At 43.2% G+C, this 26,883-nt stretch overlaps 1 protein-coding gene across 2 annotated transcripts in view; it reads left to right on the top strand.

The window, feature by feature from the left end:
* LOC108708727 (protein mono-ADP-ribosyltransferase PARP4) overlaps positions 1-26,883 on the top strand; it is a 75,099-nt gene that overhangs the window by 8,313 nt on the left and 39,903 nt on the right. For both annotated transcript variants that reach the window (XR_005965521.1, XM_041582677.1), the window contains exons 2-11: positions 1,007-1,139; positions 10,894-11,059; positions 12,766-12,814; positions 13,848-13,917; positions 15,767-15,871; positions 16,842-16,991; positions 18,519-18,656; positions 19,924-20,097; positions 21,501-21,661; positions 23,041-23,178. Coding sequence is in view for 1 of the 2 variants with exons in the window: in XM_041582677.1 (XP_041438611.1) it covers positions 1,014-1,139; positions 10,894-11,059; positions 12,766-12,814; positions 13,848-13,917; positions 15,767-15,871; positions 16,842-16,991; positions 18,519-18,656; positions 19,924-20,097; positions 21,501-21,661; positions 23,041-23,178 (1,277 nt within the window). In the remaining variant the exon portion in view is untranslated. The remainder of the gene's footprint in view (positions 1-1,006; positions 1,140-10,893; positions 11,060-12,765; positions 12,815-13,847; positions 13,918-15,766; positions 15,872-16,841; positions 16,992-18,518; positions 18,657-19,923; positions 20,098-21,500; positions 21,662-23,040; positions 23,179-26,883) is intronic.

Raw genomic sequence — 26,883 nt, 5'->3', positions numbered from 1 at the left:
GGGGATAAGGCTTTTTCTGCAGGAGTCATTGGCGTGATTGTGTGTCTTGTGCTGTCCTGAGGTCTTCCTCAAAATCATCCCTGATAACTCCTCCTGCAGATAAAAGCCTTGCTTAAAAATGGTCATATACAGGCCATTAAAGGTTGCACATTGTCTCGTTGGGTGATCTAATCACAATTACGTGGATACAGGCGGTCGGGGTGAGGACCACATCAACAAGCCTATGCAGTCCTCATCCTGGCGGCCTGAATCTCCGTCACTGTGCAAATATTTGGTCTGAGGGCATATTGGAGAAAGGTTCAAGGTTAAACAAGTAGATCTTTCAGTGTATGGTCACCTAAAGGCTAGGGCCAGACGATGTTGAATCCTAGCCTTTGGAGAAACACACGCCGATATCTGCTCCTCCGTTGCAGCCCTTCTGTCTGATGTACCTGCACACAGAAATATTACCTCCACTTGGGTGCTGGCAGATGTGGCGGATTTCGGAGCAACATCTAAAATTTTACATTTCTCTGCAGGCCGAAATCGGACTCGTCTGGCCCTAGCCTAAGGCTCTTGGTTATCAGGTTAACTCCCCGCAACCTTTTCTTATCACTCACCCTTTCCGTGAGTGAGGCAATGAAATACTTAGGGTAAAGTATAAGCAAATAAAGTGTTGTGAGTTTGCTCATTTCCTTTACGTAGAGATGCCAAGAAACTGTGTCAGAAGGAAAATGCTCCTGTGTATATTGACCCGTAAGCCATTGCTTAAGGAAATACCCACGTGCAGAATGTCAATTACTTTTTCAGCCATTTTGGCTTAGTTGGCATGGAGCATTTCTAAGGATCTAGTTGGGAGTAGAAAGTTCAACTGCAGTTGGATCTTCTTAAATAAAAGAACATTCCAGAAATAGTTTTATCTCAACACCTTATTCAATCACTGTTTCATTGCACTAGCTTTTCAAGTTTTTTGTGTTTATTCTTAAATATATTTCATTTAATAAAAAGTTTTTGTTTTTATATTTAGGGTGGCCATGGGTGTCTTTGAAGATTGTGTGTTCTTCCTTAGAGTCGATAATTTACCCATTGAAGAGAAGGGAACATTGCACAGCTCAATAACTTCAAATGGAGGTGTTATATCCCTTATGCTGAATCACCAGGTAAGGTTATGTTATATTAGGTGATAAATCATTAAATATAGGCTCTACTAGGGCTCTACTGTCCCTATTGTTAAAATAAAAATAGGCGACAAGCAATACTTGTTGTTTCATTATGAGTATTTTAAGGCAAAAATGAATAGTGACTTAGAGGCCCATTTATTAAAGGCTGAATTTTAGTGGTATTAGAGCTTTTTGAAACCACAATTAAACAAATGTTCTCTTAAACCACAAATGTCATAAAAGTTATTAAAAGATCAAATAAAAAGTACAAACTGAAAAACGATGCATTACTTAATATGAAAACCTCTGATATCAATCTTAGACGTCTCTTTACTAATCCACAATTACCCCATGTTGAAACAGGTACAACAGTTGTAGCCTTACTCCCAAAGTGTTTGACTCCATAGAGTTGGTATATCTGTGGGAGGTCCTGCAATGCTTTGGCCTTGGCCCAACTATAATGATTTAGATCAAACTGTTTTACAAAAATACCACAGACCAAATTAGGGCTAACGGATTAACTTCTCCCCTATTCCCTCTTACAACAGGTACAAGGCAGGGATGACCCCTATCCCCCATTTTATTTGCTCTGGCCATTGAGCCTCTCGCTATAGACATTAGGCACTCCCCTCAGATTTAAGGCCTCACATATACACAATTCAGGAAAAATCGCATTATATGCTGGTGACCTACTCCTCTACTTCCCAATTGACTCACTTTTTGCCCTGCTACAACTGGTGAACAAATTTGGCAACTTCTCAGGACAGATTAACTGAGAGAAATCAGTACTATTCTCTTTTGACATTAATCAATCATAACTTTTATCCCAAGGGATCCCCTTATAATGGATCCAACAATTTAAGTACTTAGGGATAATGGTACACACTGACCCTGGCAAATACATTAATCTCAATTTAGATCCAATCATTACCCTAAACTGACCCAATGGGTGAAACCTTATACAGTAAATGGGTGAATAAATCTTATAAAAATGGTCCACCTTCCCAAATTCCTATGTGTACTACTCAATGACCCTGGCTTTATTCCTAAATCCCATTTTAAACAAAATAACCAAATCTTGATCCCTTTTATTTGGAACAACAAGTTGCCCAGGGTAGCTTGGGCAAAACTAGCTCTCCCTCTGTCAGAAGGGGGCCTGGCACTTTCCCACATTATTTAGATTGGTGCTTTGTTCCTGATGCCTACAATCATATTACCTCTCTCCAGGCATCAGTTTTGGCATCCCTAGAGGTCTATGCAGATTTCCTTACCAACACACCAAAGATGCCCCACCACTACTGACCACACTCTCTACCCCACATAAAGCCTGGTCCGGGGTGCTCAAATAGTTGGGCCACTCCCCTCCATTGAAATCTCGTTATCTACTTTTATGGGATAACTCATATCTCCCGAACCTTAGAGCTCTACAACCTCTTCCCAACATACACACAAATAGACCCATAAAGTGCACCACGGACCAGGCTTTCTATAAATATTACTAGCTAAGACATGCATTCCAAGCTCAATTCGCCTCTCTCACCATAGAGGAAATCCTCCATTTGCCAAAACCTTATGTAAACAGTTCCAAAACTATTTCTGCAGAGGAATGGTGGTCTTTTCATATCCCTGAACTCACCTCTGATGTCTGGGAAGAGGCAACTGACAACATCTATAATACCTTTATTTCAATAAGAGACACATTTATTCAATACAAAACTTTCCATAAACTGTACGTGACACTTGTGAAGTTGGCTACATTGTTTCACTGCTCCAACAAAAAATTACAATTTTAACATAGTCTCACTTATCTTTCTCTGTAACTTTTAGACTTATCTGTCTGACTTAAACTTCAAAGTCTTTGTACATCTGGATATATTGGTGATCCTTACAGATCAGTCCATATTCTGAAAAATATAAAATGACAAATATTAAAATTACAACTGAATAAAAACTATTCTATCATCAACTTTTTTTGAAGTATAGAGATTACCTAAAAATAGGATGTAAATCATATTCACGGTTAAGGCCATGGGGTTCTAGGGTTTCCAGTGTACGAATCCATTTCGCTTCTTTCTTTAGTAATTCTTTTATCCTGTTCCCTCCCCGGCAGGGTATAGGGACTTGATCAATCACTTGAAATTTTAATTGATGAACCCCATGAGCCTTATCCGTAAAATGAGCTGAGACTGCCTGATCTAATTTCTTTAATTTAATTGCCGACTTGTGTTCTCTTATTCTTTCTTTAACCATCCTTGTGGTTTGGCCCACATATAGCAAGCCGCACGGACATTTGATAACATAAATTACAAATGTAGATGCACATGTAAAGTAGCCATTGATTTTTATAGGGTTTCCCTTTCGCGGGTGGTATATATAATGTCCCCCCTCTGACAATTGGAGCAACAATTGCAAGAAAGACATGGAAATAATCCATTCTTTCTAGGCCTCAAAAATTGTTGTTTATTACCTATACTGCCCACATCTGATCTGACTAACTGAGACCCCAATGTTTTGTTCCTTTTATACGACATTACTGGGGGTTGTCTAAAGCTCTCTATTTCCGGTAACCCATCCTTCAGTACTCCCCAGTGTCTCCTTATAATTTTTGCAACATCTCCACTTACGGAAGTAAATTTGGTCACAAAGGGGATACGTTTTATCTTCTCTTTTTGAGTTTTTTGTAAACTTCCCTCTTGTGCCTCCACTACTGCTCTTTGTTGCTCCAAGAGCAACAATGAGTATAAATTGTAGCCACATGAATGTATCAGTAATTTGAAAAAGGGCTACAGGTGAGCCCGAAACGTCATGTCTGTTGTAGATCCTGAAGCCATGAGCAAATAAAGGCTTTTTAAATTATTATCTCGACTGGAGCTGTGTCATATATTGGAACATTTCGTGAAATCGGTTGGACAGTGGGCCACTGGATACGTGCACCGCCAGAATCACTAAGAGGTTAATAAGTGGGTGAGTGCTGACTAAATAACTTACTTGTGAAGTTGGTACAAGTACCTACTAACTCCCACCCTAGAAACTGCCTTTTTTTCACATGATTTGGTCCTGTTCCCAGTCTTACTGATTTTGGTCCGCAGTAATAGAAACACTCCAGACTATTATTTAGATAGTCTGATGCTGTTAATATGGAGCACCCTATTGTTATTTCCCTCTATGAGTAAGAGACCTGTAGGTAATCTGGTATTTTATAAAATGTAAAGGATACAAGACAGGGTTATGTAATCTATCCAACTGCATATGTGACTCAGAAACTTTCAATTCTCTCTTTTCAGATACATTTTTACTTTTTTTTTTGTTTTGATTTTGAAAAAATAAAATGATCTTGAAAAAATGATGAAACCCCCTGCAATCTCTAAAAATGCAAGTTTTTAAGACCATTACTAGTGGAAAAAATCCAAATAAAAACCAGGATTTTTTATACTTACCGTTAAATCTGTTTCTCTGTGATCAATAGGGGGACACAGGGACGATGGGGTTAAGCTCCACCCTCCAGGAGGCAGGACACTTACTAATAAATTTGTGGGCGTGCCTAACCGGCTTAACCCCCACACTCCAGCTTATCCAATCAGTTTGTCACAAAAGATGCTGTAACAAGATTACGTAATAATCACAATAATAATCAAAATAATAACCCACGTAGAAGGTAAATCAGGGAATTATCCCGACATGACCAAACGGTCAATAAACAAAAGTTTTAGGGCGGGCCGCCCTGTGTCCCCCTATTGATCACAGAGAAACAGATTTAACGGTAAGTATAAAAAATCCTGTTTTCTCTGTCATCATAGGGGGACACAGGGACGATGGGGACTTAACAAAGCAGCCCCCAAAAACAGCAGGGCGGGAAAACGAATTAACCATTACTTCAGCACAGAATGAAGCACCTTGCGCCCAAAAGATGCTTCAGCTGAAGAAAAAATATCAACTTTATAGAATTTTGTAAAAGTATGTACAGAGGACCAGGTAGCCGCCCTGCAAATCTGGTCCAATGAGGCCGAATTACGCCAAGCCCAGGAAGCTCCGATTGCTCTTGTAGAATGAGCTCGAACTCCCTCCGGTGGAATCTTCCCTTTGGCCATGTATGCCTGTCTGATGGTCTCCTTGATCCATCTAGAAATGGTAGCTTTAGATGCAGGATGACCCTTCCTGGGCCCTGATGGTAATACGAAGAGAGTTTGAGACCGTCGAAAAGACCTTGACTTTTCAATATACCATCGTAAGGCTCTAACTACATCTAAGTTGTGTAGTCGACGTTCCTTATCATTCTTTGGTTCCGGACAGAGAGAGGGAACAACAATGTCTTGGTTGATGTGAAATGACGAGACCACCTTAGGAAGGAAAGACGGAACTGTGCGTAGGACTGCCTTATCCTTGTGGAACACTAGAAAAGATGGATCTGCCGATAGTGCACTCAGTTCTGACACTCTTCTAGTGGATGTAATTGCCATTAAGAACACTACCTTCCAGGTTAGCCAAGTATCTGAAATAGATCCCATCGGTTCGAATGGTGGATCAAGAAGGGCCTCGAGAACAACGTTTAAATCCCATGCTGGAACTGGAGGCTGATATGGAGGAACTATATGTGCCACTCCTTGTAGAAAAGTGCGTACTGTATCATTCAAGGCTAGTTTGGACTGAAATAGGATTGACAGAGCTGATACTTGTACTTTCAGAGAGCTGAGTTTTAGACCTCGCCTGAGCCCGCGCTGCAGGAAAGACAGAACTCTCGGAATGCTAAGCTTGTGAAAGGATAGATTGAACTCCTCGCACCAACTCCGATAGGATTGCCAGACTCTGTAGTATGATTTTGAAGATGAAGACTTACGAGCTCTCAATAATGTGGCAATAACTTCTTCTGTTAACCCTTGTTTTCGCCAGATGTCTGCCTCAACAGCCATCCCGTCAAAGCGAACAGCCCTGGGTTGTGATGTGCCACGGGCCCTTGGAACAGAAGGTCCGACCTGTTCTCGAGACGTATCGGTTGTGCTATTGACATTTCCTGAAGGTCGTAAAACCAAGTCCTCCGAGGCCAGTAAGGAGCCACCACAATTACCGTGATGTCTGACTGTCTGATCTTCTTGAGGACTCGTGGAAGCATGGGTAGCGGAGGGAATATGTACGCTAGATTGAACTGCCACTTCTGTGTCATGGCATCGACCCCTGCCGCCAGTCTCTCTCGGTAACGAGCAAAGAACCGAGGGACCTTTGTGTTGTTTCTTGATGCCATTAGATCGACCTGTGGTTGTCCCCAATGGAGTACTAGTTTTGCAAACACGTCTGGGTGAAGTTCCCATTCTCCCGGATCTAGACGAATTCTGCTGAGGTAGTCTGCTTTGGTATTTAGAACTCCTGGGATATGGATCGCGGACAGCTGTACTTCGTTGGTTTCTGCCCAACTGAGAATTTGTTGAGCTTCCAACAGCGCCGCTTTGCTGCGAGTACCTCCCTGGCGGTTTATGTACGCCACTGCGGTAGCATTGTCGCTCTGTAATCGAACCGGACTTGACTGTAATAACTCTGTCCATTCGGCCAGAGCTAGTCTTATTGCCCTTAGTTCTAAGATGTTGATTGGAAGTTTGGACTCCCCTGGAGACCATTGGCCTTGGGCAGACAAGTTGTCCCAGGTTGCTCCCCAACCCCTCAGACTGGCATCTGTGGAAATTATCTTCCAATCTTGCGTCGCCCAGGATTGACCCTTGGAGAGATTGGTCGGTCGCAGCCACCACTGGATGGCTACTCTTGTCGACTGAGATAAATTGAGCTTGCGAGTGAGAGCTCCCCCTCTCCATGACGTTAGAATGTTCGCTTGCAATGGCCGTAAGTGAATCTGTGCAAATGGAACGGCTTCTATGGTAGCAACCATGAGTCCCAGTACTCTCATTCCTAGATGAACAGTTGGACTCTGATCTCGGAGGAGTAGACGGACTTGCTTCATGACCTTCATTTGCTTGTCCAACGGAAGATGCACCATTTGTGTAATGGTATTGAACTCGAGACCCAGGAATGTCATGTGATGACTGGGTCGCAAATTGGACTTCGACCAATTTATGGTCCAGCCAAAATTCTGCAGAGGACTGATTGCCTTGCTCCGATCTTCCTCTGCCTTTTCCTCTGATCTGGCTTTCAGAAGCAGATCGTCCAGATAAGGAGTGACTGAAATCCCTTGTAGGCGTAATGCCGCAGCCGATACTGCCATTAGTTTTGTGAACACTCTGGGGGCTGAAGAGAGTCCGAATGGCAGAGCCACAAACTGGTAGTGTTGATTCCTGAATGCGAATCGAAGGAAGGAGTGATGCGGCGGCCAAATTGGTACATGGAGGTACGCATCTCTGATATCGATAGACATCAGCAGTTGATTTTTCTCCATCCCTCTTATCACTGATCTCAGAGTCTCCATTTTGAATCGTACTGATCTGACGAACTTGTTCAGCTGTTTGAGATCTAGTACCGGCCTGAAGGAGCCGTTTTTCTTTGGCACTATGAAAATGTTGGAATAGAATCCGGAAAATCTCTCTGAATGTGGCACTGGAACAATCACTCCAGTTTGTTCTAAATTTGTGATGCAATTTAGAAAGGCAGCAGCTTTGTCTGGGTCTGCAGGAACCCTGGACATGATGAATCTTTTGCCAGGAATGGTTGAGAAATCTATGTGGTAACCTTCGGAAATAATTTCGTTCACCCACATGTCTGACGCATGGTTGATCCACACCTCCCGGAATTGGAGCAACTTGCCCCCAATACGCTCCCCCGACTCCGGAAGGGGTACCCCGTCAGGCTGAAGAAGACTTATCTGCTGCGGGCTTGATAACTGGTCGATTGGTCTTCCAATGCATGCGACTTTTGTCGTTTGTTTTGGCTCGAAAGTGTGACCTCTGTGGTGAATTGTTTCTTCGTGTGTATCGTCTACTTGAGCCACGAAAAAACCTTCCCCGTCTGGTGGAAGTAGTTGTTTTACTTTTGGCCTGTGGAAGAAAAGTGCTTTTTCCTCCCGTCGCCTGCGAAATAATTTTTTCGAGCTCTTCACCAAACAGGCGCTGTCCCTTGAATGGAAGAGATGTCAAGGACTTCTTAGAACTCAGATCTGCTGACCAATTTTTCAGCCACAATGTTCTACGTGCTGCAACAGAAAGAGCGGAAGTACGTGCCGTGACTTGAACTGTGTCTAGTGCGGAGTCGCACAAATAAGCCGATGCCTCTGCTATCGCATTGGCTGATGATAACAGATCGGATCTGGAAACTGCATTCTGGATGTCCTTGACAAGTGATTCGGACCACGCTTGTATTGCTCTGGCCACCCAAGCCGAAGCCAGGCATGGGCGAAGAGCTGACCCAGACGAAGAATAAATTGACCTAAGAAAACCTTCCAATCTTCGGTCAGATGGGTCTTTGAAGGATGCCGCGTCTGTGACCGGCAATGTAGTGGATTTGGCCAATCTTGATACAGGTGCATCTACTGCTGGGGGATTAGTCCACTTTTCTACCAGATCTTTAGAAAAAGGATAAGACTTAGAAAATTTTCTAGTAGTCTGAAACTTTCTTTCTGGAACACTCCACTCTTCTTGTATTATGTGAAGAAGATGCTCATGAGAAGGAAAACAAACTTCGGATTTCTGCTTCCTCTTGAATAACCCCAAATCATCTTGGGATTTGGGCGTTTGTGATATATTCAACACATCCATAACACCTTTAATAATACCTTCCACATCATGCTGACTATCATGATCTCTGTGGTCCTCCACAGTTTCTTCCTCCTCCCCAGACGAAACTTCAGAAGGAAGTAATTCTCCCTCAGATTGTGAGGATGCCTGCTCAGCTGCAGATTCGTCAGACAAACAATGAACAGACGTAGTAGCCACTTTAGTTTCTTCAGACCGCTTTCGCTTAGAGCTAGTCTTTTGGTCAAGTCTGGCTAACATTCTTCCTAAATTGTCAGCAATAGAGGGAAGACCCTGCAAGGAAGCAAGGGACTGTGTTAATTGAATGGCCCACAATGGTGCTGGCACATCAGCATCTGAGCTGAGCCCCTGACCTTGAGAAATACTCTCCCTTGAAGGATTCTCTGGCTGAGCCGCTGGTGGGCTTGAAACATCTTCTGAAATGAGCGCTGTACTCTGCCCCACTAAACAGGATTTACAGAGCGGCTCCCCCTGCCCTCGAGGCAGCTTAACATTGCAATTGGCACAGGCAAAAAATTTAATCTGCGCTGTTTTGGCAGCCTTCCCCCCTGCCCTGGTGAATAACCCCTCTGACCTACCTTCTGCCATGGAGATTGGGTAAGTAGGAGTGTGGGGCAGCCACCAACCGCTTACAACTCGGCTAACACTTGCAGGAGCGGAGAAAATGTACCATCCGGTGCGCAGCAGAAGCACTATGTGCGCAAGATGGCCGCTGGAACGCATACGCGCATGCGCACAATGTGCGCAAGATGGCCGCTGGAACGCATACGCGCATGCGCACAAAGTGCGCAAAATGGCCGCCGGAACGCATACGCCGCATGCGTTCCAGCGCAGCGTGATCCGGCCCTCTCCCCCCTCAGCCATCTCCCTCACTTAGACAGAAGGCGCAGCGAGCGCCCAGACAACAGAATGGAGGGAGAGAACCGGCCAGTACAAGAGCACGTCCTGCACCCCTTACCAAACAGTAAGGATAAGGGGGGGGAACGGGGGGAGAGCTTCCATGACCCAAGGTAACGCTAGGGGGGAGGCTGCCAAGCCAGAATTGTGAGGTGAGTTGTTATGCCCAAGGCAGGTACTCACCTCGTGCCCATCCCGGCCAGACCGTCTGCCATCGCCAAACTTAGCAGGGATATGTCTGGGTGGTCGTTATAGCCTATAGCGGCTAGGAAATGACCCCAGTGGGCGGAGAATACTGGGACTGTACTAAGGACAAACATACGCTGCCCAGAGTAAGACCCCAGGAAGAGAATAGTCATCCTTGACTAACATCGCTGGACGTCCATCCTCCTGGTAACAGGACACTTAAAAAACTGATTGGATAAGCTGGAGTGTGGGGGTTAAGCCGGTTAGGCACGCCCACAAATTTATTAGTAAGTGTCCTGCCTCCTGGAGGGTGGAGCTTAACCCCATCGTCCCTGTGTCCCCATATGATGACAGAGAAAGTCTGAATGGCTAAAATAGATCAGTGCAGCTCCCATTGAATTCTATGGGACCTAAAATGCTTTTACTTGGTGAAGTTTTGTATTTGAGTTTTCCATGGTTTTTAAACTTCATAAATATAAAAAATTTAGAGTTTTAGAGAAATAAAAAACACACATTTTTAGAGAAAAGATATGATTTGTGAAATAGAAAGAAATCTGAATATTAGTAAATGAGTTAGGCCATCACGTCTCTGTTTCTGCTTTTATAGAAAACTAGATGAAGCAGAGAATAGATCAGCACACATATACAGTATAATGGGGTGTATTTGCTTATTCTGTTAGAAAAGGGGGGCACTTACGACCAATGCTTTTTTTTTTAAAGAATTAGCAGAAAAGGGGAGCTACTTGGGAGGTCCATGTATTCACTGCTAAAGGGCTATGGTGGCCCTAGGTTGGTTCAGAAACCCAAAATTGAAGATTTAAAAATAAATGAAACTGACATATTTTTCCATGTATACAGTAATAAACAAATCTCATTTGTATAAGGCTACACTTGATTTCTCACTATCACACACAGGCACAGTAAAAGCCATATAGCTTACGACTTTCTTTCACCTCTGTATATTGTGAATGCTCCTTGTTTTTTAGTGCACTCATGTGTTGGTGGATACCACTGGCTCTCTAAGTGATTCCCAACTGAAAACTGTCCAGAAGCATCAGATTCTCATCGTGGATGTTGATTTTGTGCGGGAATGTTTAGGAAAGCAAAGACTGATACAAGATTATCAATATCCAAAGGACGTGCCACCACCAGGTAAGAAACAAGCAGAAAGGTTGCAAGGTAAGAGTGTCCATTGATTTTCTTGGGATTAATTGTTTTTTTTAGAAGATTTATTATTAAATGTTTTTCCTTAGTAAGACTTAATTTGCTATTTGAAAGAAATACTGCACAGGATGATGGAAACTGGTGAGGCTTTGCACTTTATGTAAATGCCAGACACTATAGTGGACTTGAGCAAAATATTTCCCCATAAAAAAATGTCCAAAAATTGGTTTGATGGTTTGAAAAATGGTGAGTTAAAAAGCTCCCACGGACTTCAATGCATTTGGCAACTTTTTTGCCATTTCGTGATTTGGGTCAATGAATTCAAACATCACTAATGGCCTTTCATTTTTTAACTCACATTTGATATGTTACTGAGATTAAATCATGTCAAGCAGTTCGGCTGTCACAGTGTTATCATTTCAGATCTATGCAAGCTGTTAGATCACATTTCACTTGACCATGGACATTATCTTGCAACGTCATGCTTGACCTTTATGAAAAATACAGATCATTTGATTGCCTGTGCACATTCTTTATCTACCCAGATAGTGAACTAAAAGAGATAATAAGATAATATTTTTACAAGTGGTCAGGGCTGTATTTTGGTCCAATGCCATCTTAGCTACCAGTTCTATGGACTTCCCCCTCAGCCCCCAACTGTGTGTGTGTGTATGACATCACTGCGCACCAATAACGAGGCCCCTCAAGTCCACCACCAGATTTAGACAGCAAGGTGTGGCAGCTGTTGGAGGGGTGGCACCCAAGGGCCACCCTTTAAAGGAGAACTAAACCCTAAAAAGGAATATGGCTAAAAATACCATATTTTATATACTGAACTTATTGCACCAGCCTAAAGTTTCAGCTTCTCAATAGCAGAAATGATCCAGGACTACAAACTTGTCACAGGGGGGTCACCATCTTGGAAAGTGTCTGTGACACTCACATGCTCAGTGGGCTCTGAGCGGCTGTTGAGAAGCTAAGCTTAGGGGTCGTCACTAATTATCCAGCAGAAAATGAAGTTGGCCTGTAATATAAGCTGATGCTACAGGGCTGATTATTAAATACTGATGCTAATTGCACTGGTTTCTGTGCTGCCATGTAGTAATTATCTGTATTAATTACTAATCAGCCTTATATTGTGACATTTCTATTCTATGTGTACTGTATATTGTGAGTGGCTCCCTAAGCTCAGTAAGTGACAGCAGCACAGAGCATGTGCAGTGAATCAGCAGAAAATAAGATGGGGAGCTATTGGGGCATCTTTGGAGACACAGATCTCTGTTACTCTGGGCTGTGGTTGCCTTGGGCTGATACAGAAACCCAAAACATAATGTACAGATTTCTACCCTACTTCTTTAGTTAAGCTTTAGTTCTTCTTTAAAGCTGCTGTTCCATGCACAGACCCTCTGTGCCTTTATATAAATGCAGCCCTGCATTAATAGGGCGTAATTTGGTGAAGCACTTAGGTTTCATTTATTTATTGTTTTGCCATACTATTTTAAAGGAGAAGGAAAGGTAAAATCAATGGGGGGATTCCAAGTTCTTAGTTACTCCCAATAATTTTAGTCACTTGCCTACTACCCAAGGCTGACACTCCTTCTCCATTAAAATGAAATCCAATCAATTGCTTAGAACATATATCTAATCATATTAATAGAAACTAAAAACTAAAACTAAAAACTTTATTCCAACAGAACACAGGAATATTATGCACCCTATCAAGACAAATGAATTACTGGACAGGTATTTATATCTCAATAACCAGTGTATTTTACTATTGTTAAAAATGTATCAATGTTTTGATGTGGAGGGGTTATTTAGCGTTACACTGTCACTGTTTATGATTGTGTCTAACACCCAACTGAGGAAGGACCCTGTGTAGTCTGAAACTGAGGCCCTGTGCCAGACCAGGATGATGTTGTGCCACTTTGCTTTCAGGACCCTTGCTAATTCTTTTCTAGTACTACATACAGCCAAGTCTACTAATGTTATTTGTTTTAGTCCAGAGGTATCTATAGGGCAGTCCTGCTCATGGACTGATTGGCTGTACTGGTTCTGACTGTTGAAACAGTGTAGTAGAAGCCGGTGATGTGCGGGTCCAGTTTTCATTGACCTGCATCCTCCCAATCCTAACCCGGCCTGCTCCATTCCCTCTATTTATAAGCCCGCCCTCCCCGCGGTGATGTCATGAAAGGGGCGGGGCAAGCTCTAGTCTATAAATTCACTATGAATTGTCAGGGCCGGATTTCACAGGCGGGTGCCCCTAGGCCGCATGGTCCTAGTGCCTGCCTGCACTACCTACACATACGCAAGGAGCATGAAAGAGGAGCCGGAGCACTGGGGAACTGCGCATCCCCAGTGCTCCTGAGAAAGTGGCCGGAGTGGCATGCCACCCCCTGTTACTTTGCTGCCCTAGGCCCAGGCCTTTGTGGCCTAGCCACAAATCCGGGCCTGTGAATTGTGAAGAAGCATGGAAGGCATTATGGGTATTGGGGACTTGACTGGAGGAGAGCTGACTCTTGCAACATTGTTTGAAGAATCAGAACCAGAAGTGCAGAAAGAAGCAGATGGCTACAATGGCAAATTAAAAATTGTTACATGTTCCATTTTTTAGTCTAACAATCCCATTATGTGGAACTGCAAACAATTTTTCAGAATGTAACACAATGATTTCAAATGATTCTGCTCTACTATTTAGCAATGCAAATTAATAGGGGAATGCATGGGGCGTCGGTAGCTAACACTGGTTTTCTAATTGTATGTTTCGTTGTTTTAGCGACGACAACGAAAATAACATTGATGACTTTCCAGATACTGAAGTGGCAAAATACAGTTTCCTTCAAAAAGTAAGTGCTTATACCTTCAAAATGTTATCTGAAACATTCCATTTAAGAAATGGAAAACAACGTCGCTATGTTGCTGCACTGTCTCCTCGGCTTTTTACTAATGCCTTTCTGACTCTCACGCACTTCTATACACATACCGTATACTATTATGCGGGAACCAGTTATCCAAAATGCAGTGAAATATGGCATAGACATGTCCCATAGAGCCCTGTTTAAACATCTACACTGTAATAATTAAAGAGTGATGTGATATTTAATATGTGATATTTAAATGGTAAAACTTTTTTTTGGCGATAGCTAGTACAGGTATGGGATCCATTATCCAGAAAGCTCCGCATTATGGTAAAGCCGTCTCCCATAGACTCCATTATAATCAAATAATCCAAATATTTAAAAGTGATTTCCATTTCTCTGTAGTAATAATAATAATATGGTACAGGTATGGGATCCGTTATCCGGAAACCTATTATCCAGAAAGCTCCTAATTACGGAAGGGCCGTCTCCCATATACTCCATTATAATCAGATAATCCAAATGTTTCAAATTGATTTCCTTTTTCTCTGTAATAATAAAACAGTAGCTTGTACTTGATCCCGACTAAGATATAATTAATCCTTATTGGAGGCAAAACCAGCCTATTGGGTTTATTTAATGTTTGCATGATTTTCTTGTAGACTTAAAGTATGAAGATCCAAATTTCGGCAAGATTTATCTGGAAAACCCCAGGTCCTGAACATTCTGGATAGCAGGTCCCATACCTGTACCTTTTACTTGATCCAAACTAGGATGTGATTAATCCTTATTGGAAGCAAAACCAGTCTATTGGGTTTATTTAATAGTTCATTTAATTTATCATACTTAAGTCTAGTAAACTTAAGATATGAAGATACAAATTACAGAAACATCTGTTATCCGGAAAACCCCAGGTCCCAAAAATTCTGGATACTAGGCTCCATACCTGTATAATAGCAGGAGCAATATATTTCAACTACATTAAATCACTATTATGCAATTTCAGCAAAACCCTGAATGCAAACAATTTTTCAACCACACATGCACACACACACATATATGTTGGAGAGTTGCTTAGAATTACATTTTATCACATTCATTACATTAATGCAAATATCCGTTTATGGGTGAAGGAACCCTTTAAAGGAGAACTTAACCCTTAAAATGAATAGGGCTAAAAATGCCATATTTTATATACTGAACTTATTGCACCAGCCTAAAGTTTCAGCTTGTCAATAGCAGCAATGATCCAGGACTTCAAACTTGTCACAGGGGGTCACCATCTTGGAAAGTGTCTGTGACACTCACATGCTCAGTGGGCTCTGAGCAGCTGTTGAGAAGCTAAACTTAGGGGTTGTCACTAATTATCCAGCAGAAAAAGAAGTTGGTCTGTAATATAAGTTGATGCTACAGGGCTGATTACTAAATTCTGATGCTAATTGCACTGGTTTCTGTGCTGCCATGTAGTAATTATCTGTATTAATTACTAATCAGCCTTATATTGTGACATTTCTATTCTATGTGTACTGTATATTGTGAGTGGGTCCCTAAGCTCAGTAAGTGACAGCAGCACAGAGCATGTGCAGTGAATCAGCAGAAAAGAAGATGGGGAGCTACTGGGGCATCTTTGGAGTCACAGATCTTTACTGCTAAAGGGCTGTGGTTGCCTTGGGCTGGTACAGAAGCACAAAACATAATGTACAACATTTCCAGCTACTTCTTTAGTTTAACTTTCCTTGTCCTTTAAATACAGTATATATCCCATTCTGACTGTGTGGCCAGCTTTTGGCTAATGCAGATAGCAGACAAATATATTTCAATTGAATTTCTTTTAAAGGGGCCACAAGTGGCTGTTTTGGTGCTGTTGTGCCTTCCAGAATCATCATCAACATCTTTCTCATTCAAAATATCTACAATAATCTGCCATTCCAATGGATCTGAGGTAACTGTTGCTGAATGATGAACAATTGATGTTTGTAAAAATGTCCAGGAAAGTTTGGGGGCCTATATTTATTTTTCTACATGTTTCATCATCAATGTTGTTAACTTTGTGTTAACTTTTAGTATGATGTAGACCAGGGATCCCCAACCTTTTGAACCCGTGAGCAACATTCAGAAGTAAAAGGAGTTGGGGAGCAACACAAGCATGAAAAATGTTTTGGGCTGCCAAATAAGGGCTGTGATTGGCCATTTGGTAGCCCCTATATGGATTGTCAACCTACATTGAGGCTCTGTTTGGCAGTACATCTATTTTTTATACAACCAAAACTTGCCTCCAAGCCTGGAATTCAAAAATAAGCTCCTGCTTTGAGGCCACTGGGAGCAACATCCAAGGGGTTAGAGAGCAACATGTTGCTCACGAGCTACTGGTTGGGGATCACTGATGTAGACTGTAGAGAGTGATATTCTGAGACAATTTGAGACTGGTTTTCATTTTTTATTATTTGTGGTTGTTGAGTTATGTAGCTTTTTATTTAGCAGTTCTCGAGTTAGAAATTATAGCAATCTGGCTGCTAGGGTCTAAATTACCCTAGCAACCATGCATTTATTTGAATAAGAGTCTGGATTTGAATGGGATAGGGTCTGAATAGAAAGATGAATAATAAAAAGTAGCAGCAACAAAAAATATGTAGCCTTATGAAGCATTTGGTAGACGGGATCAGTGACCCTCATTTAAAAGCAGGAAAGAGTCAAATAATTAAAAAAACTATAAACAATAAAGACCAATTGAAAAACTGCTTAGAATTGACTAAAAGTTAATGTAAAGGTGAACCACCCATTATTTTTCCGACAGGACATTTAAAGTTGTTATGGTTGCTGGCAGCTTACTTATTCCTCGTTAATACCTCTTTAACACATGATTTTTGCTCCTTTTCAAAAGATTATAAATTCCCTCCCATTGGTTTTTGCAGAGTGACCGCTGCTTTCAGTTCGCAGACAATGCTGAGTTAGCTTGTCAGAAGTATGAGAAAAGCATCAAAGAATTAAAAAAGGACGGCTACCATACAGTAAAAAGCATTCCAGCTGATATTGTCCAGTTCCTATCAGGGACACTGCAGAAGGTGATATATTCTAAGATTAATATTGAATAACAAGAATAATATGCAATGGTTTGTAATAACTGTAGTCCAGGCTTCCCCAACTGGGGTTCTAGCTCATTATAGGAGCTTAAATCTGTACACAAGGCCTTATTTGAAAGTGAATATGTACTGTACTACCCTGTATAACTAGAACTATAGCAAGGTGACTGATATAAATAGATATTTATCTGTGCCTTTCTTTGGTATAAAGGGGGCTTGCTAAAGAGTTGTCAAAATAAAAACATAAAAAGTTCTGCTGTACAGGTTACTTTGTTAATTTCAAATTTTCTTTGTTCACACTGCTTATTTGCATCATTCACAAATTTGTAAGAGCAATCCCGATTTGATGCATGTCTGATATATGCTATACAGTCCATAGGGAGCAGAGCAGAGGGAATCTTGTATTGGGAAATCTAGTTTTGGTCTTGAAATTTCCATTTTTTATGCAATACTCTTATAGGCTATATCTCACCCATTAACTCTAGCTGCAAGGAATTTGTATGTTTTCCCTGTGCTTGTGTGGGTTTACCTCCGGGTACTGCAGCTTCTTCCCACAATCCTAAAACATACAGGCAGGTTAACTGGCTCCTGATAGAACTGACCCTAAAGGCCCCATACATGGCTGATAAAAGCTGCCGGCAGCTTATTGGCCCGTGTGTGGGGGCATCCGACGGGCTTCCACCGATCGATATCTGGCCGAAAGTCAGCCAGATCCCGATCGGGCAGGTTAAAAAAATCCCATCAGATCGCGGCTGCATCTGTGCATCTATGCGGTCCCACTATCCAACCACCAGTATCGGATCCATTATGATCCGATCGGATCAGTCCGATATCACCCGCTTCAACGTGGGCATATCGGGGAGAGATCTGTTAGTTTGGCGACATTTTCAAACGAGCGGATCTCTACGTCTATGGCCACCTTAAGGTGTGTAAATGTAATGGGGACCTATGATTGTAAACTCCGCTGGGGCAGGGACTTGTGTAAATTATGTATAATTTCTGTAGAGTGCTGGGGATAAATAAAGATAAATAAAGAATAATAGTTCAGGGAGGAGACCTTCTTCTCATCTGCAAGGAAAGTAATTCAAACTTCCAGGTTTTTTTTTCTCAGGATTCCCACTACTTTGGTTGTAATATAGAGATTTGTCTAGTTACTGAGACATCTGAAGGAAATACTGGCAGCTACACTGGTAAAGAAGAAAATCAGCCATTCAGCCCAGAAATGAAGTACTACTTTCTTATCTATAAAACCCACCCAGTTGACAAATATGACACACTAGCAAAATGTGCTATATGCAGATGAAGATTAAGACTAATGGCACGCTGGGCTTAGACTCTGCTTCTCTTTACCTGTGGTTTCTCCAGAGACGGAGTGTCTCTGACAGATGGTATTTGGTGCAAAATTCATACTTTTGTGGGTTGGTGCCCATTTCAGCAGGCATGTGTGCATGCATTTAGCCAATGAGTGCTTATGTGTCCTAGTTACATGATTCCTGTTCATTTCAATAGGTGTTAGTTGAAGACAACATAATTCAGCCCAAACTCTCTCTGGATGTCAGGTATTTTGTGGAAATGGTTTGGACCGAGGCTCTCAGTTACTTAGACAAGATTCTGTCTCGTCCAGTAAACAGCATCAGTCTCAATGACGTGAGTATTGCAGGACACTAAACATGACCTCCCTTCCCATCTCTGGGGCTGTTCCCCCCTTCTCCCACTGTCTTGTTAAAATTGAATTGCAAAATAGAAACTTTAAAAATAATATTGTCCCTCTGCTAAACTTAACCTGAATCCTACTGTTTCATCCTGTGCCCTTTGTTTGTTAATGTATTGTAAGACGCCCAATGATAGCAATGTAGAAGAAGCCACAGCAAGACTCCAGTTCCTACAATACTGTACCTTTCATGCTTCTTCAGTGCTGTTTCCACCAGTGCAGAGAATAGAAAGGGAGAGACCACTTCTCCTTACATAGCAATGGCATTTAAACAACTTTAAAAACACAGAAAGGGGCACATTTACTTAGCTCGAGTGAAGGATTAGAATGAAAAATACTTCGCATTTCGAAGGATTTTTTTGGCTACTTCGACCATCGAATTGGCTACTTCGACCTTCGACTACGACTTCGAATCGAACGATTCGAACTAAAAATCCTTCGACCATTCGACCATTCGATAGTCGAAGTACTGTCTCTTTAAAAAAAACTTCAACTACCTACTTCGCCACCTAAAACCTACCGAGCACCAATGTAAGCCTATGGGGACCTTCCCCATAGGCTTTCTAAGTAATTTCTGATCGAAGGAAAATCGTTTGATCGATGGATTAAAAATCCATCGAATCGTTCAATGAACGATTTTTCCTTTGATCGTTTGATCGAAGTAAATGCGGTAAATCCTTCAACTTCGATATTCGAAGTCGAAGGATTTAAACACTTTGGGGCACATTTACTATGGGTCGAATATCAAGGCTTAATTAATATTAAGCCTTGATATTCAACCCATAGTAAATGTGCCCCAAAGTGTTTAATTAATGTATATTGGAACTTTGCTTTGTATTTCATTTTCTTTCATTTTATGAAAACATTTGGCTGGAATAAAGTACCAACTTTTAGGAAATAAACAGCATGGACTAGACTACACTTGCATTGTGTTAAATAAAATGATAAAGGGTTGTAGGCTTCCATTACAGTAACCCTCATTATCATGAAAAATAACTGCAATAAATGTAAATAAATTATTATAGCCAGTTGCTGATATTTTGCCAACATTTCTGCCCACCCAATCATTGCTTACTGTAGGTTACAGTTTCATTATTTTCTTCAATATTATCACATATCTGTTTACCTTGGCGTTCATTACAAACTTTTGATTCCCATCGGTTTAGCTGTATATGTTTTCTTCTCTGCTTATTTCATTCGTAGGTAAGCAAAGCGGAGGGAGTTCTATTCTGGGTTGGAAAAGCACTGGACACAGGAACAGATCCTGCTGAAATAAAGAAAGCAATGGCTGAGTTTTATCAGCTCATTCCCCATAATGAACCCATGCAGGTCAATATTGATGTGAAGCTTTTGTCAACAAAACAGGATTTGTGCCAGGTATGGAACATTTTATCTTAAATATTCATCAGCTTTAAGTCTCGGATTCACTGCCTTGAACATCCATTGCCCCATTACTGATTATTGCCACTATGCCAGTAATTGCACCATATTCATATGGGGGGTGCTTTAAGGGGCAGATTTATTAAGGTATGAATTGTTATTTTAGAATCAAAAATACATTTTTCGGAATAAAAAAAAAATATGTGAAGGTCATGTAGAAGTCAGTGGCAGAGGTCCCTTGAGTCATTTGAATATGTTGAGCCTTCATGATGTTCGAGTTTTTTCCATTCAAGTTTTTTTTTAAATTAGAAACCATTCAAGTTCATTTGAGGTCTAAAAAACTCTAAAGTTCCACCTTTAATAAATAACCCCCTAAGTGGTTTGTACAATTGTCAGCATATAAACAAGCACATGACATGAACAACCAGATTCACTGTGCTGTAAAAGTAATGGCTTCTTCCATCAGAATTCCTTATATTCAACCACTGGTTTCCGCAACGCAGGTTTTTTTTTTTTTTGTAGGGATGCAACGAATCCACTATTTTGGAATCGGCCGAACCCCCCGAATCCTTTGGGAAAGATTCGGCCGAATACCGTACCGAATCCTAATTTGCATAAGCAAATTAGAGGGGGGAAGGGGAAAACATTTTTTACTTCCTTGTTTTGTGACAAAAAGTCATGCAATTTCCCTTTCTTTCCCTAATTTGCATAAGCAAATTAGGATTCAGTCTCGGCCGGGCAGAAGGATTCGGCCGAATCTGAATAATGCTGAAAAAAGCCGAATTCTGTCCGAATCCCGAATACTGGATTCGGAGAATTCCTATTTTTTTGTAGGTTTGTAATGGCAAAAACAATGAAATCTTATGGGCAACATCTGGGCAATATTCATAGAGCAATTGTTTTCAAAATATTTGGCCGTTTCTAAATCACCAGACATTGCACTAAACAATGTTCATTGCAACATGTAGACCATTTAGAGAGTGTTCAGCTACGGCATCTGATCTGTCAGCCGAAGCAGTTCCAGAGGCACATGGACTCAATCGTTGTGCCAAGTATTGTTCAAGTGATCTGAAGCAAAGATGGTTTTTCAGCTGTGTGATATAAATCAAAAACTGATAGGTCTTCATTCAAGGATCACCACTTGCTTATCTCATCCACTGATGAACAAAGCTCCCTAAAGATACAGTAACTGGCAACCGTAAATATATTCTAGATTTTTCTCATTCTTGTTTAGGGATGGAGCCAAATCTTGCAGAAAACGGCTCCAATTTGTCCAAATCCCAAACCAAATCCGGGGGGGATCCCTACTGTAATAAACTGTATGTGAAATCTTAACCTGCTTCAAATCAAGATTTCCTTCCTAGTATTTCAATTGGCTTATCTTTTGTTATACACCGTAGATTATTCGAGACATTGTGAATGTGTGTGAGATAAACTTTGGAGATCTGAACCCAAGCAGCTTTGCAAAGTACCGTGCCCTGCAATGCAGAATAGAGCACATTGATCCTGAGTCTGAGGAGTTCCTTCAGGTGTCACAGCAAATTCTGAAGAACCAGCGCAGGTGAGTTTTACATGCACTAGGGGTCACTGCTCCTATGCTTTTTTGAGAATATAATATACAACTATTTTACACACAATCATCTATAGAACTGTAAATTCAAGTTCGAATTTTCGGAAAATTTTTTTAGTCAAAACTCTCAAATTCGAATTGGGAATCATCCAAACTCAATTCGAATTTTAATTTGAATTCGAAAATCGAGATGTATCAAATCTTGACACTTGAAACAATTGAATTTGACTATTTGACACCTAAAACCTGCCGAGTTCATGTATAAGTCAATGGGAGAGTTGCAGTGACCCATTTGAAGATGTTAATAGCTTTCCCAACATCGACGTTTTTTTTGGAGAAAAAACTCAATTTGAGTCTAATTCGAGTTTTCGAGTCAGTAATATTAGTTTGAGAATTTTTTCTTAAATAACCTCTAGAGTGGGCCTCTAAGGGATATGATATTAAAACATATATGATATTACAAACATACATTTTTTTTTTAATAGATTTTAAATCGAATGAGGTTTAAGTACTGTATGGTCTCAAAATTATGTAGAAAAGGTTCTATGCAGGATGTTACCACTTCATAGACTAAACCGGAATTGTTTTGGGGTAATTTAAGTATTTGGGGGTTATTGTAGGAAACAGACTTTGCAACTACTGTATGTATGTAGAGATGTATAAGGGTGCTTATTAAAAGGACCCTCCTTTACTGTCTGGCTTAATGACATTTTTTAAGAACCTAACCAGTATTTTTCCTCTTCAGCAACTCTTATGTCAGATTTTACACTTCATAAGGGCAGAGACACACGCTCAGATTCGGGGGACTAATCTCCCTGAACTGCCTTCTCCTGTTTTTCTGCCGGTTAGAATGTAAATCGTCGGCAGGATGGCACTCGGAGAGCTTTGTTTTCCAAAGTCGCCCGAAGTTTCCTCGTGAGACAACTTCAGGCGACTTCAGAAAACGAAGCAGTTTGGGGAGATTAGTCGCCCCGAAGAAGAGAAGATTTGTCGCTTGGCGACTAATCTCCCCAAATCTGAGCGTGTGTCCCCTAAAGGGATTTATTTTCCAGTCTGTCAGACATCAATCAGATATTATTATTAACATGTATTTATATAGCGCCAACATATTGTGTAGCACTGTATGAGTCTGGGAGCTAGCTAAAAACTAGCTTGCACATGTTTTTAGTTGTAAATATTATGAAAACTATTTTAAAATATATTTATGTGCTATGCGTTGTATACATAAATATAGATTTATATATTTGAAAAGCCTGCCTTTCACATAATTCTAGTGCTGTTTTATTATGTTGGTGTATCTGTAGAAAAGTGTATGTGGAAAGAAAGGGTTCCAAATAAATGATCATATTCATTCTTCTTTCTTTATAAAGTGAAGAATCGATTAATATAATAAAAATATTCCGCGTTTCAAAATTAAGTGAAGCCACAGAATTCCAAAGGAATCTTGGGAATGTCAAGTCCCTTTTTCATGCTTCCTCGCCTCACAGTTTTGTTGGAATACTTTCCCGGTAAGTGTGTGATTTTTATGCCATGATAAAAAAACTGAATTTTAGAAAGAGAATATACACTTTTAAACCTGAAGTTGCTGTGTGTGATAAACAGCTGAGTCAGATGTACCTGCTCGATTAATCACCATTTTATAGGGCCACTAAAGCCCACTGTTTAAATATGTCAGTATTGTCACAGATGAAATTGGGTCTCAATTAGCTATGGGCAAATAAATTCGCCAGGCGCGAATTCACATCAAATTTCTGCATTTCCCTGCCAGCAAATAAATTTATGAAATCCGATGCGGCAATTCTTTTTTCCTGTGCATCAAAATAGTCACGCGTAGTGATGGGCGAATTTATTTGCCAGGCGCAAATTAGCGGCAAATTCCCATGATTCGCTACCGGCGAATAAATTCGCGAAACTGCTGTGAAAATGCCGGTGTCAAAAACGAGGTGCCGACGACGTTTCGCGAATTTCGCTCATTTTTCGGCGAAGTGAAACGGCAAATTAATTTGCGAAACTGTTGAGAAAATTCCCGGGCGAAAAATCCTATGCGGAAAATTTGCTAATTTTTTGGCAAATCGAAACGGCCTAAATTCGCCCATCACTAGTCGCGCGCTGTCAAGGATTAGGTAGGGGGCGCTGTAGACTGAAGGGAAAGGGCGAGTCCTTGAGGCAGGAGCTGTATGTGCCTAGGGAACACTAGAAGGGAAAGCAGGAACAGGTTGATGAGGGCGAAGAGTCAGTCTGGATCAGGTGCAGAACAGGATGGAGAGGGCGAAGATCAGGAGTGGACTAGGCAGGAAGAAGAGGGCGACGACTCAACAGGAACAGACTGGATGGGGCAGGAGTGGAACAGCTTGGATGGGACAGGACGGTGCGGGCGTAGATCAAACTGGGGGATAGAGTGCAGAGGGAGACAGGAGCGGATAGCAAGAGAGGACTGGAGCAAGAGAGGACTGGAGCAAGATAGCAAGAGAGGACTGGAGCACGATAGCAAGAGAGGACTGGAGCACGATAGCAAGAGAGGACTGGAGCACGATAGCAAGAGAGGACTGGAGCAAGAGAGGGCTGGAGCAAGATAGCAAGAGAGGGAGACTGGAGCACGATAGCAAGAGAGGAAGACTGGAGCACGATAGCAAGAGAGGAAGACTGGAGCACGATAGCAAGAGAGGAAGACTGGAGCACGATAGCAAGAGAGGAAGACTGGAGCACGATAGCAAGAGAGGACTGGAGCACGATAGCAAGAGAGGACTGGAGCACGATAGCAAGAGAGGACTGGAGCACGATAGCAAGAGAGGACTGGAGCACGATAGCAAGAGAGGACTGGAGCACGATAGCAAGAGAGGACTGGAGCACGATAGCAAGAGAGGACTGGAGCACGATAGCAAGAGAGGACTGGAGCACGATAGCAAGAGAGGACTGGAGCACGATAGCAAGAGAGGACTGGAGCAAGAGAGGGCTGGAGCAAGATAGCAAGAGAGGGAGACTGGAGCAAGATAGCAAGAGAGGGAGACTGGAGCAGGATAGCAAGAGAGGGAGACTGGAGCAAGATAGCAAGAGAGGGAGACTGGAGCAGGATAGCAAGAGAGGGAGACTGGAGCAGGATAGCAAGAGAGGGAGACTGGAGCAGGATAGCAAGAGAGGGAGACTGGAGCAGGATAGCAAGAGAGGGAGACTGGAGCAGGATAGCAAGAGAGGGAGACTGGAGCAGGATAGCAAGAGAGGGAGACTGGAGCAGGATAGCAAGAGAGGGAGACAAGGTACAAGGCAGGGTCGGATCAAGATAAGATAAAGCAAGACAAGGACAGGCAGAAAGACAAGGCAAGGCAAGGCAAGGCAGAATAACAAGGGAAAAGGGGCAAGAGCAAGAACTACCTAGTTAGGGGCGCTGCTGCAGTACTAGGAACACAATACAATGCTCTGGCAAGGAGTGGTCTAAGAGCTACCCTTAAATAGGGAAGAGTCAGCCCTGATTGGCTGATTAACTAGGTAGCAGCTGGGTTGAGGCTGGAGATGTCAAACAGGCTGCAGCTGAGCTGGGGCTGGAGAGGCCAATCAGGCGGAAGCTGGGCTGGGACTGCAGAAGCCAGGTTATACCTAGCAAGCAACCCTACAGGCTGCTCACCTGGCCAAATGGTCAAGGCATCGAGCCAGAAACCCAAAGGTCCCCGGCTCGAACCCCAGCAATACCTGACAGTATCCCCCCCCTCACAAGGCGACTCCCAGGCGCCACAGTGACCAACATTTTCGTGCACCTGGGGAACTGGCAATGCTATGGGCAGAACTAACCACATGGGTGCCCAACAAGAAGGTAATGCTATTGTATTAGCCACCCTGGAACTTGGCAGAGCCACCCTGGCGGGTGCCCTGATGCTCGGCAGAGCCACCCTGGCGGGTGCCCTGGGACTTGGAAGAGCCACCCTGGCTGGTGCCCTGGGACTCGGAAGAGCCACCCTGGCGGGTGCTCTGGGACTCGGAAGAGCCACCCTGGCGGGTGCTCTGGGACTCGGAAGAGCCACCCTGGCGGGTGCCCTGGGACTCGGAAGAGCCACCCTGGCGGGTGCCCTGGGACTCGGAAGAGCCACCCTGGCGGGTGCTCTGATGCTCGGAAGAGCCACCCTGGCGGGTGCTCTGATGCTCGGAAGAGCCACCCTCGCGGGTGCTCTGATGCTCGGAAGAGCCACCCTCGCGGGTGCTCTGATGCTCGGTTGAGCCACCCTGGCGGGTGCCCAGGTGTTTGGCAGAGCCACCCATACGGGTGCCCTGGGACTTGGCAACAGTATAGGCAACTCCACCCTCGCGGGTGCCCTCCACATGAGTGCCTGGGTTTTGAACATTATTTTATGAGTTGGTACAGTTACTGTGTTAAGACACGGCAGAAGCCCCGCTTCTCGGGGCACAGGACAAGGCAGAAGCCCCCCTTCTCGGGGCACAGGACAAGGCAGAAGCCCCCCTTCTCGGGGCACAGGACAAGGCAGAAGCCCCCCTTCTCGGGGCACAGGACAAGGCAGAAGCCCCCCTTCTCGGGGCACAGGACAAGGCAGAAGCCCCCCTTCTCGGGGCACAGGACAAGGCAGAAGCCCCCCTTCTCGGGGCACAGGACAAGGCAGAAGCCCCCCTTCTCGGGGCACAGGACAAGGCAGAAGCCCCCCTTCTCGGGGCACAGGACAAGGCAGAAGCCCCCCTTCTCGGGGCACAGGACAAGGCAGAAGCCCCCCTTCTCGGGGCACAGGACAAGGCAGAAGCCCCCCTTCTCGGGGCACAGGACAAGGCAGAAGCCCCACTTCTGGGGGCACAGGATCAGGCCGAAGCCCCACTTCTGGGGGCACAGGATCAGGCAGAAGCCCCACTTCCGGGGCCACAGGATCAGGCAGAAGCCCCACTTCTGGGGGCACAGGATCAGGCAGAAGCCCCACTTCTGGGGGCACAGGATCAGGAATGGGTGCAGGAGGCAGCTGCTGGGGAGCCAGCACAAGTGCAGGAGGCAGCCAGTGGGGAGCCAGTCGCCGGGGAAGCCTAGCTGAAGCCATGGGCAGCGGAGGCTGCTGGGGAACTGGCTCTGGAGCTGAAGGCAATGGCAGCAGCAGGGAAGGCCCCACTGGAACTGTGGGCAGCCGATGCTGCTGGGTAGGCCCCTCTGGAGCTGGGGGCAGCCGATGCTGCTGGGTAGGCCCCTCTGGAGCTGTGGGCAGCCGATGCTGCTGGGTAGGCCCCTCTGG

This window comes from Xenopus laevis, chromosome 2L (genome assembly GCF_017654675.1).
Source record: "Xenopus laevis strain J_2021 chromosome 2L, Xenopus_laevis_v10.1, whole genome shotgun sequence".
Classification (NCBI taxonomy): Eukaryota; Metazoa; Chordata; class Amphibia; order Anura; family Pipidae; genus Xenopus; species Xenopus laevis.
The sequence above is the reverse complement of the archived record's forward strand: the minus strand, read 5'-3'. Positions and strand labels throughout refer to the sequence as shown.